The following is a 16,254-nucleotide window of genomic DNA, read 5'->3' as shown; positions in this document are numbered from 1 at the left end:
TCCTTCATGCCTACTTCATTATTCATTTAGGAGCTCCTGTACTCCGGCAAGGTAGGAGATGATGTTACACTACAGGAACACACCCCTTTGACTAGCCTCCAAGTATACTAGTATCAACTGGTCCTTATTGATCTGCTGCCATCAATGAACTGAACATTTGAAAACATGGGTAGGTACATCTTGTTCCTAATGTCCAATAATAACGATAACAACAATTAAGCCAATCCAACAGCAGGGTGGCCACAGCGACCATACAAAGGTTAATAAATGAGCAGGTTCGAGGGTTGAGTTTCTGCTCCAGTGGTCTGTGATGCTTCTAGCATCTCGACCCTCAGCCGCCTGCAAGCTGAGAGCATGTTATTAGAGAAACTAGAGAGAGAGAGAAGGAGAGAAGGAGAGAGGCAGAGAGGAGAGAGAGAGAGAGAGAGAATGGAGAGTGAGAGGGAGAAAGGACAGAGAGAGTGAGAGAGAGGGAGAAAGGAGATACTATTGTCCTCAAAACGGATGCCTGTTGCATATGCATATCAATATGTATCCTGCAGCCCTTTATTCAGCCTCATCACATCATAGTTCTGGATAGAAACAGCTTACCGTTCATGAAAGAGATCGATAGACATCATTAGTACATTTATAGTAGTTTTATGTATTTATGTAGTACAGTTAGCGGCAGACAGGGCAATTATTACAGCAGATAAAAGAAAACCAACATTCAGTAAGATATTTGACAAAATCAGTGCTAATCAACAGACAAGGTTAACGTGATCGATGACTACATCACTGTAGGTCTCTACATAAATATTGTACACACATTACAGCTAAATCTCTGAGCTTGTTGAGGCAACTTAGGGAAAGTAATGTAAAGTGCTTGAGTAGTTCCAGGAATTATCTTCTGAAAGAGAATCCATCACACGTATTATATTACATTATGTTATCATCATATTGAAACACCGCCGTTTATTCAGTGCTTAAGTTAATATACAAAAATATTTAGTTTGCTAGAAATACATTGCTACACCTAGTCTGGGAGTTTTCTGTCTTCATTTGTTTTCTATTGTTTAGTTACAATCAGATCTGGTCTGAAGTAGGAATATTGTGTCAGTCAAGTGAAATGGCGTTCAATGGTTTTATTATGGGGCTCGATTCACAGCACATAGTGTGAGCTTCAACTTACTTTTGTTTACTTCTTCAAAGCACACCTACAGTGGAAGACATTTTTAGTAGTGACACTAGTTATATTTTCCATACTTCTTTACACGATCCTGGCCAACTGATGTCTAACATTAGCTGAGTTATGTCAACATAAAGAGGTGCTACTTTACATGCGAGTGGCCAATAGTGGATGCTATTTTTGTAGTATTATTTATTGTCATCAGATTATTGCCTGGTTGGTATGTGTTGACAGATGACCTTTGGACAACAGGTTTCACATGAGCAAATAATGCTACATCATGTTGGATTTAGTATTGGCATTACTACTGAATGCAACATGGCTGAAAGTTTGAGAGTCCAAGTCATTGCCAATAGGTGGGGAAGTTTGATCTTGGAATAGTCAACATACTTTGAATAACAAACATACGATGACTTTATATTGCCTTCTATTTTGAGATTTTCTGCTTCGATACAAATAATAAGTCCTGCAAGATTTAAACGATGGGTCCAGAAAAAAACAAGAGGAAATGAACGAAACGATCTGCGATTCAACACACGACATCAGAAATGTCATCATCATACAATAGAATCCCACCGGGTGCATTAAATCCTTTTTGTAAAAATAAATAAATATAAACACCAAAAATGTAAACAAACAGTTTTACTTCATGTTCCCCTCGAAGAAGCACACGGTAAGTTAGGGGTGAACCATGGACCTTTCTAATGGAATGGAGCCATGGACAGGACATGTTGGTGATACTCTTTGGGTAGACTGTTGTCTGTGTGCACTGGGACACACCGTGTCGGGGAACATGTCCTCCCATGCACCAACATGCTAACATCATATAGGCCACTGGTATGGATAGAGAAGTAGACAGGTAGGTAGAGGGTTCATGTGCCAAAATGATCCTATTCAGCTCTATCAAAAAAACTCATAAAAGATGACATGACGATACATAAAAGACATATCCTGTGTGCTTATTAGTGGACCCAGGAGACTTCGAAGGACAAAGTATACATTATTACATAATCATAATCGTTATTTTTTATAAATGCTATGATATTGACTCGTAAGCGATTAATTAGTGACTGTAAATATTACTGGATGGATTATTTAGTAAGGTTTCTCTGTAAGGTATACCTTGGCTTTTTCCTTATAGATTCACAAAACAGACAAAAATACATGTTTCAAAGACACCCATGCTAACAATTCAGTTTTGGTTGCTAGTGTTTGATATTGCATTCAACTTAAATTTGTGCTACAATAACAGAAGCTACGGCCATTAATAAGTAGCCTTATATGCTGGTTAATATTTTTCTAACGATATAATATTTACAGCTATATCAAATAATAGAACGCATGGATCTATTATTTACACAAGTAACATTGGTTATTGAGTTTATGTTATGCTCTTGCAAATACGCTTACAAAGGTCAACTAAACCCTTTTTCTATTAAAGCTATTTAGTAAGGGTATTTAACTTCCAATAAACAGCCAATAAACTATTATTGATAAACAAAAAGAATAAAACTCATCTTCTTGTGGCCGTCCTTCACAACAGTTTTTTTGGGGGGAATAAACAAACTAAATCGCAAACAAAAATAATATAGATTGAAATGGACATAAACCACCATATTACATAAACAACCTGTGTCATGTTATGATGATAGTCTCTTAGTCTCATTGATAGTAGATAGTAGTATGCCGTACAATGTATGCATTCATGTTTACGGCATATCCCATTCATAATCATGTGTTGAGAGAGAGCTGCTTTGACATACAGTATGGCCTACAGTCTGGAGACAGAGGTGGTGTCACACCACCCTGAGGTTACCACAGCAGACAGAGGTGGTGTTGCACCACCCTCGGGGTACCGGAACAGACAGAGTTGGTGGTGCACCACCCTGGGTGTACCAGAGCAGACAGAGTTACCAGAGCATCCAGAGTTGGTGTCACACCACCCTAGTGTACCAGAGCAGACAGAGTTACCAGAGCATCCAGAGTTGGTGTCACACCACCCTAGTGTACCAGAGCAGACAGAGTTACCAGAGCATCCAGAGTTGGTGTCACACCACCCTAGTGAACCAGAGAAGGCAGAGGTGTTGGGACACCGCCATGGGAGTTCCAGCGCATCCAGGGCGAGTATTACACCACCGTGAGGGTCCCAGAACATCCAGGGCGTGTATTACACCACCATCGGAGTTCCGGAGCAGACAGAGCTGACGGAGTCGGCGTCAGACCCCCGCCTGGCACCGTTCTCCCCGTGCCACTCCTCCTCCTCCTCCCCGATGGGGTTCAGCCTCCCGTTCTGCTCCGCGGGGTCTTTGGCCCCCAGGAACCCCGTGTGCTGCTGCTGCTGCTGCTGCTGCCGGTTCAGGAAGTTCTTATCCGTCTTGTCCCCGTCGTGCTTGCCCCCCGTCTCCTCGTGCATCTGGCACACGCTCACCGTGGACGAGCGCAGGCTGTCGTCGGCGCCGCTGACCGCCGTCAGCCCGTGGCCGGGGCAGCAGGCGCAGGGGCAGGGCGTGAGGTAGAGGTAGATGAGCACCATGACCACGCTGAACAGGCAGCCCACCAGCGTGGTGTACGCCGTCTTGATGCTCTCCAGCCCGCCGCTGAGAGTGGCGTTGAACACCTCCACGGTGATGTGCAGGGTCTCGTTGTAGGCGTCGCTGGTGGCGTGGCACAGGTACACCCCTGAGTCGTCGGCCTTCAGCGGGCCGATCTGCAGCCCACCCCCCGGGAGCAGCAGGGCGCTCTTGTCGGCGCGGGACACGGTGACGTTCTCCGGCAGCGCCCAGGTCTTCAGCATGCCGCGCTGCCGCGTGTCGCAGTCCAGCAGCAGGTACTGGCCCAGGTACGCGTTGGCCTTCACCACCTTCACCTCGCTGCAGTTCAGGTGCACCCGGCTCAGGTCCAGCACCGCCACCTTCTCCTTCTCCTTCACCCCCACCACCAGGCAGGTGTGCTCCTCGCGGAAGTCCGAGGCGGAGCTGAACCTCTGGAGGTCCCAGAGGGCCAGCAGGCCGTGCAGCTCGCAGCTGCAGGGCAGCGGGTTGCGGTGGAAGTACAGGTCGTTCTTGATCCATGCGGGCAACGCCTGCAGCTCGGCCAGGGGCAGCGCTTTGATCCGGTTGGAGGAGACGTCCAGCAGGGAGAGGGTCTCCAGCCGGCCCCGCTCCTTCACCACCTCCAGGGGGAAGCGGGAGATCTGGTTCCCGCTCAGGTACAGCTTCTGCAGGCACGCCAGGCCCGAGAAGGCGGTGCGGTCGATCTGGGAGATGTGGTTGTTGTAGAGCAGCAGCACCTCCAGGTGCTCCAGCGGCTCGAAGATGAGCTCCTCCAGGATGCGCAGGCCGTTGGAGGACAGGTCCAGGTAGCGCAGCTGGGTGACGTGGGCGAAGGCCTCGGAGGAGAGGAAGGTGAGGCCGTTGTGGTTCAGGTGGAGGGTGTGCAGCCGGCACAGCGAGACCTGGGTCCAGTCGGCGCGCAGCCGGGAGATGAGGTTGAAGCTGAGGTCCAGCACGGCGGCGTAGGAGGGCAGGTTGTACGGCACGCTGGTCAGGTTGAGCTGGGAGCAGCTGACGATGTTGCTGGCGCACACGCACACCGTCCGGCTGTTGAGCGGCAGGGACATGAACTGGGCGTCGGCGGTCACGGAGGCGATCAGGAGAACCAGCGGGAGCGCCGCGAGGTACCGTCGGGGCAGCGGGACCCCGGGGGAGGGCGAGCGCGGGTCTCTCATGGTGGGACGGCGGAGGGGAGGGCGGCGGGGGGGGGTGGGGCAGGAACCACGTTTGAGTGACTTGCAGCTGCAATGACATGTTGGGGTAACACTTTACAAAATTAACTAACCATTGATTAACCATTCATTAACATTAATTAGTGCAGAAATAGGCATTAACTAACAGTTGATTAACATTTAACTAATGGTCTAGTAATCATTTATGATTATCATTAATGGTGTTCACTTGACTAAGGGTGTTCATGTTAAGATGGTAACTTTGTTCACATCAACTAGGGTATTCTTTATACATTGCTTAATAGGGTTAAACCTACTATACCTATCCCCTAGGCAATAATACTGTGAATTACTGCATTAATTAATGTTAATGAATGGTTAATTAAAGCTTAATTAATGTACCCTTATGGTAAAGTGGGAACCATATTGAAGTGAGTTAGCAATCCTGATTGCCTGTCATCTGCAATGACGTTGCTAGACATTTGTTAGTTATTAGTTAGGCCTATTACTAGTTATTACTCATAACGCAGGACGCTGGAATAAGGCCGACATGGTAGGAAGGCACAGGGTAGGCTGCCTGTAGCTCACTGCAACAGCAGCTGAAGTTACTTTTACTCGAATGTAAATAACAACGCTCCAATAAAAACTGATGAAAAAGCAACAGTGAATGTAACATGTTTAAACGTCCATTAAAAAGGGGTTTAGAGCCAAAATGAACAACACCAATCATTTTGAACAATACTGATAATAATCATATAAAAAAAAGCATATTCCAAATAAATAGCCTACTTCCCCAAATCCTTTCCCTGCCCGAACTGCAGTGCTGCGTATAAAATCATCTTATAGAGTTGTATAAATCCTCTGCACAGGAAGTAAACGTCAAAGACGTATTATCATGCACTTACAGGTAGCAGAGCATCCCATCCCAGGGCGCTTACCTCGTTGGATGTCTAAAGAACGATAAATCCGATGTCCACATACGGTCCAGGCTTCGAGATGGTCCGCTCACATGACGTCCTTGGCCATTTATCGGAGCAACGACGACCAGCTGCCTCTCTCTGCCTTTTTATTAGGACAGCCCGACCGTCGTCCTCGCTGTGGTCCAAGAAAACCCCATCATTTTATTATTGATCCGACACAGCAGGAGGTGTGGCACATGAATGTGCACACGCACGCATCTCCACGTTCGGTGCACGTTCTCGCTCTCCGTTGATCCGTCACATTTGCTCACTTTGTAGCGGTTGATTTAGGCCTACCGATAACAACACATGTACGCTCACGCAGAATAACAATCCCGCCGCTGTAGAGGTAAATAAAAAATGCTGATGCACTATATCTTACATGTAGAATCTTAACTGAATCCAACACGTGTCCGAGTACAAAATTAATCTCTAGGATGTGCCTCAGACTAATTTTTTATGAAATGTCCAATTGGTTATTTTTTTTAAATAAATGCTTTGCATTGTGGCTGGTGGTGGTAGGCTACACTCGTTTCCTATATACTTCACAGCAGGGCGGATACGGCTGGCTACATCCTTCCTCTCCCAACACCAGCATATAGGCGACTGCGGGGGGCGAGCTGCACGCTGAATGGCTCTCTGCAGTGCTCGATCTGGCCGGCAACCTTTTCACGTGCGTCACCTTGTCAAGGGCAGGGGCCGCTCCATCATGCCGCGTGAACAGAATCCGATCTTTAATTGCGGATCTAATTTGCATATCTGTGGTTTATGCAGGCGATGGGTCTATCATAGGATGAGGAAACATAGGGGGGCGGGGGTGAAGTGTGAGTGGAGGATAAGGTAACAGTATCAAGATCCAGGGAGACACTAAACAAAGTGTCCGGTTGCTTAAATACACTTCACTGTCCATAACAGTTTTACATTTACACAAAACACAATAAATTTAATAAGATAGAGGACGACTCAAAATGTAGACTAGACAAATATTGTGACACTGTGTGTGTGTGTGTGTGTGTGTGTGTGTGTGTGTGTGTGTGTGTGTGTGTGTGTGTGTGTGTGTGTGTGTGTTGTGTGTGTGTGTGTGTGTGTGTGTGTGTGTGTGTGTGTGTGTGTGTGTGTGTGTTTGTGTGCGTGTGTGTGACTACCACAGGAGGGCTCTGAATCCATAGCCTTGCACTTTGTCACCCCAACAACAATAGAAACAGATAACTCACATTGCCCTGTCAACACTAACACATGTATACAATTCTGGCTTAGCAAGGAGGGTATAACTGTTATATATATTACCTTGATAATGGTACTGTTGCTACAGAAACATAAAAATTGTATGTTTGCTAGTATTAGAATAGTATTGTTGCTACTATATCATCGGAATTGTACTGTTGCTATAGTACCATTAGAATAGTAGTGCTGGTGTAATACTCTTTGCATTTATTGTCATGTTGTGATACAGCTTTTGGTATTATGCTGTTAAAGTAGGCCTACTGTTGGTGTTGGTCTACTGTTACATGTTCAATTAAATAACATCAAATACTTTATTAAATAACATTCGATTCTGGTTAGTATGGTTCTGTTGGTACAATGCTGTTGGCCAGTAGTGTTGGTATCATACTGTTGTTGTAACACCACAGTACTGGTGGATTAGTACTTATTCAGAGTATCAGAGTATTGTTACCTACTGTGTTCCCTGTACTGCGTCCTGTATAGTGTATGGTGCATGGTGGTGTATAGTGTTGGGCTGTGCGGTAGAAGATGTAGGCGGCGGTCTACTTTGCATGTGGAGATGCGCAGTCCTCTGGTGAATTATGGATGAGCTGAGCCGCAGTGGCCCTGACTGTAGATCAAAGCAGCTGGGTCATCACGCTCCAGCCCCCCCCCCCCCCCCCCCCCCCCACCTGCACCCTTGACCCCATGCCTCTGACGGCAGCTCGCTCCAGCTTGACACACGGCCATCAACCGGCACTACGTGTCCAGTGGGAAATGACAACAGACGCGTTGAACTTTTTTTTTTCTTTTTTTTATTAAAATTCCTCTTTTTTTTTTTTCTGTTCTTCAAAACCATTTGAACCCTTGTGTCACTCGCACACACACACAGTGGGTTAAACGGGATAAGTTAGGATCGTTATGCCGGTCAAACTAGGAGAGGGGAATTGCTCGATTTGGTGGAAGACAGTGTTGAATCGTGTGGGCGTTCAGTCAGGGGTGGTGTGATTGATCTTCTATAGGCTTCCTATAGTGTCTCCTGTTGAGCTCAATGCGCTCTGCTGTCCATCCTTGGTGGACCATTGAATGCCCGGTTCTGCCCTTTTATGTTGCTTCACATGAACGAACAATGCATAGTGAACAAATAGATATTTGCTGGTTTTTCAGCACTATATGAGGAAAATACCAACCAAATATAACTTTACGGCATACATTCAAAGCCTCCCTGTTTTGTAAAGGTATGTTTTTTCAGCATAGTATCTCAGTGTGTTCCCCAGCACTGTATGGTTAAGGCGGCCGCCTCAACAACAATAGGGCCCCGCCTTGACTACCAATGTACAATAAAAATATATAAAAATGCATTAACAAAGTAGAAAACTCTCTTAGGGAAAGAAAACATAAAGATAAATTATCTTTATGTCCCCCCCCCCCCCCCCCCCCCCTTGACCACTTTGAATAAGACATTTTCTGTGGGAGTCACTGTATCTCAACATTAGATTGGGGGCCTTCCCCTTATACTATTAGCATATGTTTTTGTAGCGTCAGCAATATTAAAAGGCTTTATATTACATGAACTTACACAGTAAATTCGCCATACTGTAAATGCACTCAAATATTGTCCTGTATATTGGGAAATATAATTATTGACACTGAATGAATAAAGGTTTAAGGGAATTTTATGTTCATATATTATGTATTATGCATGCGAAGAAATGATTCTAATATCAGAAAGTGTTTCTGAAATACTTTCATTCAACTGCTTGCTTGATCGAATTTTGTTGCTACATTGTGCTTATAAAGGAACATAACCAAACAGTGCGTGTGTGTGTGTGTGTGTGTGTGTGTGTGTGTGTGTGTGTGTGTGTGTGTGTGTGTGTGTGTGTGTGTGTGTGTGCGTGTGCGTGTGCGTGTGTGTGCATGTGTGTGTGTGAGTGTGCGTGTGTGTGCGCGTGTGTGTGCGCGGGTGCGCGCATGTAAACCGGTGTAAAGTCATGGGCAACTCAAAGGATATCTGGATGCATTAGATTTATGTCTGTCCTCATTGATGCTCATCGGGAGTCATTTGAATGGTTAAGGATTTTAAATCTATCTGATTCTAATATTTTGTATTAATAGGTGTACTCATTTATAAAAGACAAAGAGACAATGTTTATATCAATAGCATAGTAAGATAACCTGAGTTTTGAGGTTTGTGACATCGAATTGACTGAATGGACCATATATATTGAACCTATACCTATATATTATAGGTCTATGTTTTATGTTTTTTTTGCCAAACGGCTACTCATGATTTCAACCAAAAACATGTGAATTGCTAGAGCTCCCTCTCATGGATTACTTAGGTCATTACACCACTCTCTCCCTCTCAATACGATTTAAAGGGCGGCCGTGCGTTGAAATAAGAATTAAAGATAGGCCACTCTATGTAATACTGTGTTATGCAAGGGATACTCATTAAATAGACTGTACTGCTCTATATGCTAATGTTAATAAATTAATCAATTAACACTATAGGACAGTCACTTGGGGTTTTCACCGCCCACACCCATTACCCCGCGCTTCACGAAGGCCCATCAGTCAGGGTCGATGGAAGTCCGAATCAAGAGTGTATCATCATACAGCATTTCGGTGGGGTTTTTGAGCTTTATGGAGCAATTTTGGAATGGACATTGGAACGTTGTCGATTGAGCTATCGACGCAAACTTGTCTTTATGTAGCCTACATTAAGTATTCGGTTTCTGGCTAATTATGAAGTGGACTTCACAGAATAAAGTTAGCTTGTTACCATTTTTTGATTTTGGCATTACATGTTTTTGTGTAATCAAGGATCTAATCTAAATGCGGTAGATAGAAAAAAATACATTAAAAAAATAAAAAAAGATAGACAAAAAGGTGAGGCCTCAAAAATGATGACAAAAAAATTAATAAAAAAAGTAATCAAACAAACGTATAAATAAAAAGCATTTGATAAGAGAGTATAATGCCATAAGTGACAAACAATTGCTAAGATATCAGATCAACACACTGTAAATTACAATTAACCCATGGCAAAAATACAAATGTTAAATGTGTTTTGCTAAAGGGAGCACAACTTTAGCTTTTCCGTGCTCTGCTGGACTGCCTATAAGGCTCAATCTATAGCGATTTCGGATCCCCCACTTTCAATGCCTCCTATACATCCTTCACCTTACTCATCAGAATCTTTCTACAGCATCAAATAAACCCCTTTCATGCATTTTACCCTCTGCAAGCTAGGCTAAAAGGTCACATTATTCCTGCTTGTTTAATTCCTGTTCATTGCATAGGCCTACATTGTGTCCCTTCTATTGCATTGTGTCAGATATTTGGTCAGTTTCATTCGGTGGTCAGCATGTAGCGTGTCAGGGAAACATACGCCTTTATGTCTTTGTGTTCCTGGGTGGGCTGCCGGCTTTCATATAATTTAATATCAACAGCAGGTTAATGGCTTCTATAGCCTACATCCCCAGGCTTTCAGTGAATTCAAATTCCACTCGAACATGTGCTATGCTGTAATTGTGTTTTCGGTAACTGTAATTGCGTGATTGCATTCATGAGAGCATTTGCTATGGGTATTTTTGGATAGCTGGTGTTTTTTTTTTTTAAAGCAGGGGCTGCACGGGGTAAGGGCAGAATGCCATCGCTATTTCTGAGCCAGGATGCTGAATCTATTTTGAAGGTTGCCATGGAAACCATTGTATTTGTGGCGGCAGTGATTGGCGCTGCGGAGAGAGACGAATCTTCTATTTTTGTCATGAGTCAACACCTGATACATACTCATAAATAGACGCTTGTGCATGCACACGCACGCACACACACGCACACACACACACACACACACACACACACGCACGCACGCACGCACGCACGCACGCACGCACGCACGCACGCACGCACACACACACACACACACACACACACACACACACACACACACACACACACACACACACACACACACACACACACACACACACACACACACACACACACACACACACACACACACACACACACACACACACACACACAAGCATGCATGCACGCAGGCATGCACAGATACGCGCACACACACACACACACACACACACGCACAAACACACACACACACACACACACACACACACACACACACACACACACACACACACACACACACACACACACTCACACGCACGCACACAAACACAAGCACGCACGCACACACGTAGACATACACGTACACAGGCATACATGGAGATCACTTCACTTGAAGCACTGAGCGTTCATTATCATGTGATGTTATCATGTTATCAGTGCATGTTTTCGGAATACAATAAAACATGTACTGAATATGCATAATGAATATCGACATACAAGGCTTTGCATGCGCGCAAACCTTTATTTGGAACGGAGGATGAATGAATGAAAGCGATGCGGAACAAGGGATATGTGTGTTTGCTCCTTCAGCGGAGTTATTGCGGTCACATTAAATATAACATTTAACGTTTCATTGTCCACCTTGGAAATTGTAACGAGACAAGACTGTATGTGAAGAAAGATCACCGTGGCAACAGGAGAATCAGCAATTGCCCCAGTTTGATAAAGCCACCTACGGAGGTGGCTGTGGCCCATTTTTTTAATTGTTTTACCTCGGTTAAAATGACCATTGATTTATAAATATGGTGAACTGAGACGGAAGGACAGTGGACGTGTTTCTATGTTAAAATATGAAAATTATCATTACACGTATGGTTAGCTGAATGTGTTCCGTTCTATGTAGAATAGACACACACATGCACAAGTAACATTGAAGGCGAGATTTTAGCTCTGAAAATGAGGGTTAAGTTAGCACAGTTGTTGAATCTGTACAGATGTTGCTCATCCGTATCATCCATTGTGGGCTAAACGTATTTGACGCTATTGCAATTTTGCATGGCTTTGAATTCTTATTCGTATTGACGCACTTCCCTAAAAATGTAAAGAATCAAACTATTCCAATATAAGGAATGCGCAGGCACTAGGACCCTGGGTGGCCAGTTGCTCTGGTACCCATTTACTCGCTGCCTCCTGCTCCATCTCTGCAGTCGGTGTTTGTGTGTATGGGAGAGAGAGAGAGAGAGAGAGAGAGAGAGAGAGAGAGAGAGAGAGAGAGAGAGAGAGAGAGAAGGGGGAGAAAGAGAGAGAGACTGAGAGAGAGAGAGAGAGAGAGAGAGAGAGAGAGAGAGAGAGAGAGAGAGAGAGAGAGAGAGAGAGAGAGAGAGAGAGAGAGAGAGAGAGAGAGAGAGAGAGAGAGCGAGAGGAGAGGGAGCATCTCTGTGTAAGCATTTATATCATCAAAAAAAGGGAGCCAGCATTTTTTCCTTCTCGTCCTCTCCACGGCTTGGTCCTGAACAAACCTCTGCTGGCGGTGGTTTTCCAAGAGGAGGAACCAGGTCTACGGCGAGATGGTAAGAAGAGCAGGTTATTTCAGCGGGAACTACCTCACCACCATTCACAAGGTATACCGTGCTTCATCTCCGCCGTCCACCTCACTCTGCTGCCAGCTAAACCGGCTCTCAGTCGTAGCCTCAAAACCAAAAAGACCATAACAACCAATGCTGTAGCTCTGGCTATACCAGGATTAATCGCGCCTTCTGATCGAGTGTTCTCGTGCTATCTCTCTCTCTTTCTCTCTCCCTCTATCTATATCCCCCTTCTCTCTCTCCCTCTCTATCTCCCCCTCACACTCTCTGTTTCTGTCATGCTCTTTGTTTTTTTTTATCTACATGCTTACTTCTCCTCTACCTGGTTCTCCTTCCACGTAGTGTGGAAGCTCAGCGGAGTGAATGTGTTTGCCAGCCTGGGATTAGAACAGTGTTGTCAGGGCTCCGGTGTTGTAGAATCAGTGTGATGTATAAATGATTGATGGATGAATGAGTAGGCGTTAATACATGACTACGCCAGGCGAGGGGGAACAGATTGGCTTGGGAGAATTAGGTCCATTGATCACAGAGGATCCAGTCGTCCAACGTGACGGACACCATTGCTCCCCGAGCAGCTGTCATGTATAGGAGCTGGGATGTATTGTTCTGATTGTGGAAACCGTGCCTCGTTAAATTGTCTCCTATTGATTTGTATTTTTACAACCGGTACACCAAAACATGACCACATGTATCATGGTGATTGGCTATGCACACACGCACGCACACGCGGACACACCGGCCCGCACACACGCATGCACGCACACATGCCCACACACACATAGACACACGCTCACACGTACACAAAGCCGCCACCTCCATAGAGGACTGTTTGTTTTTCTTCGACATGCCGTTGACCCCTGTGACCCCACTCAACCTTGTTGTTGAAGGTAGGAGGGCGGCTGGGTTAAACTCAAGCCTAGGACAACCCATCTTCATGATAGCGTTTTCGTAAAAATACATACATGAAGAAACATGAAGAGTTCACCTGTTGGACCTGAAACCACACACACCACCACACACCACCACACAGTGACTGCGTTAGTACAATTCCGAGGCTGGAAATTCGTTTTCAATGGTAGCTATTATTAATGGTAATGAAAATGGCTTTAGAGTAATAGGATTATGTGCAGGAATTAGCTCGCGCTTCATGCATTGACAGGATGTGTGCTTTAAATAGATTTAACCTGATTTCCTGCGCAGCTTTCCCAAGAATAACTGAACCGATGTATTTTTGCTCTTTCCGAACGATACGCTGATGGCAACAAACGCTCAGTTGGATGGCTCCTGTGTGCTCGGCTCCCACAACAGGTTTCAGGTGGACCCTAGATAGAAGCGTGGATGTCTTATTCCCTCTCTGTTCCGAGGGGGACGATACCAAACAGAACGATTCCCTCGCTGCAAACAGATGACACTCCTCTTGTTCTTCTCCCGCTCTCTCCTCAGGGTCTACTCTGACCGCTCTGGAGACAGCAGTCTTTGTAGCTGTGTCCCAGAGACCCAGATCCCCGTGCCTCGGATCAGGCTCCCCTCACCGGGGGGACGCTGCTGACCTCGTCTTCACACCCCAAGCTCCCCGGCTGTGAAGGATGGGTGATGGGCCTGTGACGGATCCCGCCTCGCGCCTGCCCCGCCTCGCGCCTCGATGGAGCCCTCGTGGAACTCCTCCTCACACAGCCCTCCGCACGCACACTCCGCCTCCAACATGTCCGCCTCGCTGGTGCCCCCCGCGCAGGACTGGGCGCTCTCCCACTGCCTAGCCCTGCTGGCCATGCTGCTCATGGACCTGCTGGCCGTGGTGGGCAACGGCGCCGTCATGGCCGTGATCGCCAAGGCGCCGCAGCTCCACAAGTTTGCGTTCGTCTTCCACCTGTGCTCGGTAGACCTGCTGGCCGCGCTGGTGCTGATGCCCCTGGGGATGCTCTCCGGCCGGGCCTTCTTCGGGGAGGCGCTGTGCCGCAGCTACCTCTTCCTCAGCGTGTGCCTGGTGAGCGCCGCCATCCTCTCCATCTCCGCCATCAACGTGGAGCGCTACTACTACGTCATCCACCCCATGCGCTACGAGGTGAAGATGACCGTGGGCCTGGTGGCCTCGGTGCTGGTGGGGATCTGGGTCAAGGCCCTGGCCATGTCCGTCCTGCCCCTGGTGGCCTGGCTCCTGCAGGGTGGCCGGGGCCCTCTGCTGGACGGGGGCGGGGTGGGGGTGGCGGCGGCCGGCGGGGCCGGAGGAGGCGGTGGCGGCGGGCCCGGGGGCCCCCCGGCGCCGTCCCCGGGGGGCCACAGGCGGTGCTCGCTGCACTGGACGGTGGGGGGCTCCAACCGCCTGGTGTTCATGGTCCTCTTCACGCTGGTGTACTTCCTGTGCCCGCTGCTGCTCATCCTGGTGGTGTACTGCAACATGTTCAAGGTGGCCCGCGTGGCCGCCATGCACCGCGGGCCCCTGCCCACCTGGATGGACACGCCCCGCCGCCAGCGGCTGGAGTCCATCAGCAGCCGCTCCACCATGGTGACCAGCTCGGGGTCGGGCACGGGCACGGGCCGCGCCACCCCGCACAGGTCCTCCTTCGGCGGGGGCAAGGCGGCGGCCGTGCTGGCGGCCGTGGGCGGCCAGTTCCTCTGCTGCTGGCTGCCCTACTTCTCCTTCCACCTGTACTCGGCGGTGGCGGCCAGCCCCCCCGCCGCCCTGGCCTCCCTGGAGGAGGTGGTCACCTGGATCGGCTACTTCTGCTTCACCTCAAACCCCTTCTTCTACGGCTGCCTCAACAGGCAGATCCGCGAGGAGCTGGGCAAGCACGTGCCCTGCCTGTTCCGACGCGCCCGCCCGGAGGACGAGGACCTGGACGGCCGTGAGGGCTCCATCGAGGAGAACTTCCTGCAGTTCCTCCAGGGCACGGGGTGTAACCTCGACCCCCCGGACTCGCAGGGCACGTCCAGCCCCAAGGGAGAGGCGTGCCGACCCGCGGTCCACGCTCAGGCCACTCAAGCCCCGCAGGCCGTTCCTATCGATTTCAGGATTCCCGGGCAGATCGCCGAGGACACGGCAGAGTTCACGGATAGTGAGCACGTGAAAAAAAACAACCATATAATAAAAGACAGTTAGGGTCACGAAGGAGGATTGTATCGTTTTATCTCGTTGTTTATTGTGTTTCAGGGCATCGTTTTGCTGAAGGTTGTCCCAAATCCGTTACGGATGGTAGCTTATGAGTTTAGCTAGGTTATTTTCTATTGTTCCATTGCAAAAAAATGCACTTGTGATACATTCAAATTATAATGAATTTCAATTGAAATCCTCTGAAATTAATTTTCTACGTAATTTCTAACAACATTTATGAGAAAAAACAACAATTACCCTATTGCCTTGGAAATAACTTCTCTGCCCTGTATAGAAAATGACTTGATGTAAATTGAATGTTTTTATTGATGTTATACGTTAAAAAAATTAAAAGATGTACAAATTAGATACCTGTTTGATTTTATGTGTGGGCTGGCAGGAATGTCAGTAATGCTCAATATTTTCAGATTCATTTATTCAGGATATATTGGGCAGCATTTAGGAACACATGTCCATGGCCATTATGTTACTGTAATATTGTAAGGGGCCCTTGAGATATAGGAAGTTTTCCTCCATTTGAAATATAAATAATAACAAAATATTTAGATGTCACGACGAATCAATGATCAATTGGTCATTGTTTACGGAACTGTTCAACTAATAATCAGTTAAATTGTGCTATGGCAATG

At 46.9% G+C, this 16,254-nt stretch overlaps 2 protein-coding genes across 3 annotated transcripts; one reads left to right on the top strand and one right to left on the bottom strand.

The window, feature by feature from the left end:
• Positions 1 to 623: 623 nt before the first annotated feature.
• LOC115557776 (amphoterin-induced protein 1-like) lies at positions 624 to 6,467 on the bottom strand. Its single transcript, XM_030375860.1, has 2 exons — positions 5,831 to 6,467; positions 624 to 4,962 (listed from the first exon to the last, which is right to left on the bottom strand). The coding sequence occupies exons 1-2, from the start codon at positions 5,869 to 5,871 to the stop codon at positions 3,336 to 3,338; spliced, it is 1,668 nt and encodes a 555-aa protein (XP_030231720.1). The 5' UTR covers positions 5,872 to 6,467; the 3' UTR covers positions 624 to 3,335.
• Positions 6,468 to 12,314: 5,847 nt separating this feature from the next.
• On the top strand, positions 12,315 to 15,973 carry LOC115556533 (G-protein coupled receptor 61-like). Of its 2 annotated transcripts, none has more exons than XM_030373632.1 (2): positions 12,315 to 12,501; positions 13,960 to 15,973. In XM_030373632.1, the coding sequence occupies exon 2, from the start codon at positions 14,159 to 14,161 to the stop codon at positions 15,611 to 15,613; it is 1,455 nt and encodes a 484-aa protein (XP_030229492.1). In that variant the 5' UTR covers positions 12,315 to 12,501; positions 13,960 to 14,158; the 3' UTR covers positions 15,614 to 15,973. The 2 variants fall into 2 exon arrangements, with proteins under 2 accessions (XP_030229492.1, XP_030229493.1); XM_030373633.1 differs by having other exon boundaries at positions 12,315 to 12,552.
• Positions 15,974 to 16,254: the final 281 nt, after the last annotated feature.

Source organism: Gadus morhua, chromosome 13, assembly GCF_902167405.1.
Source record: "Gadus morhua chromosome 13, gadMor3.0, whole genome shotgun sequence".
Taxonomy (NCBI): domain Eukaryota; kingdom Metazoa; phylum Chordata; class Actinopteri; order Gadiformes; family Gadidae; genus Gadus; species Gadus morhua.
The sequence above is the reverse complement of the archived record's forward strand: the minus strand, read 5'-3'. Positions and strand labels throughout refer to the sequence as shown.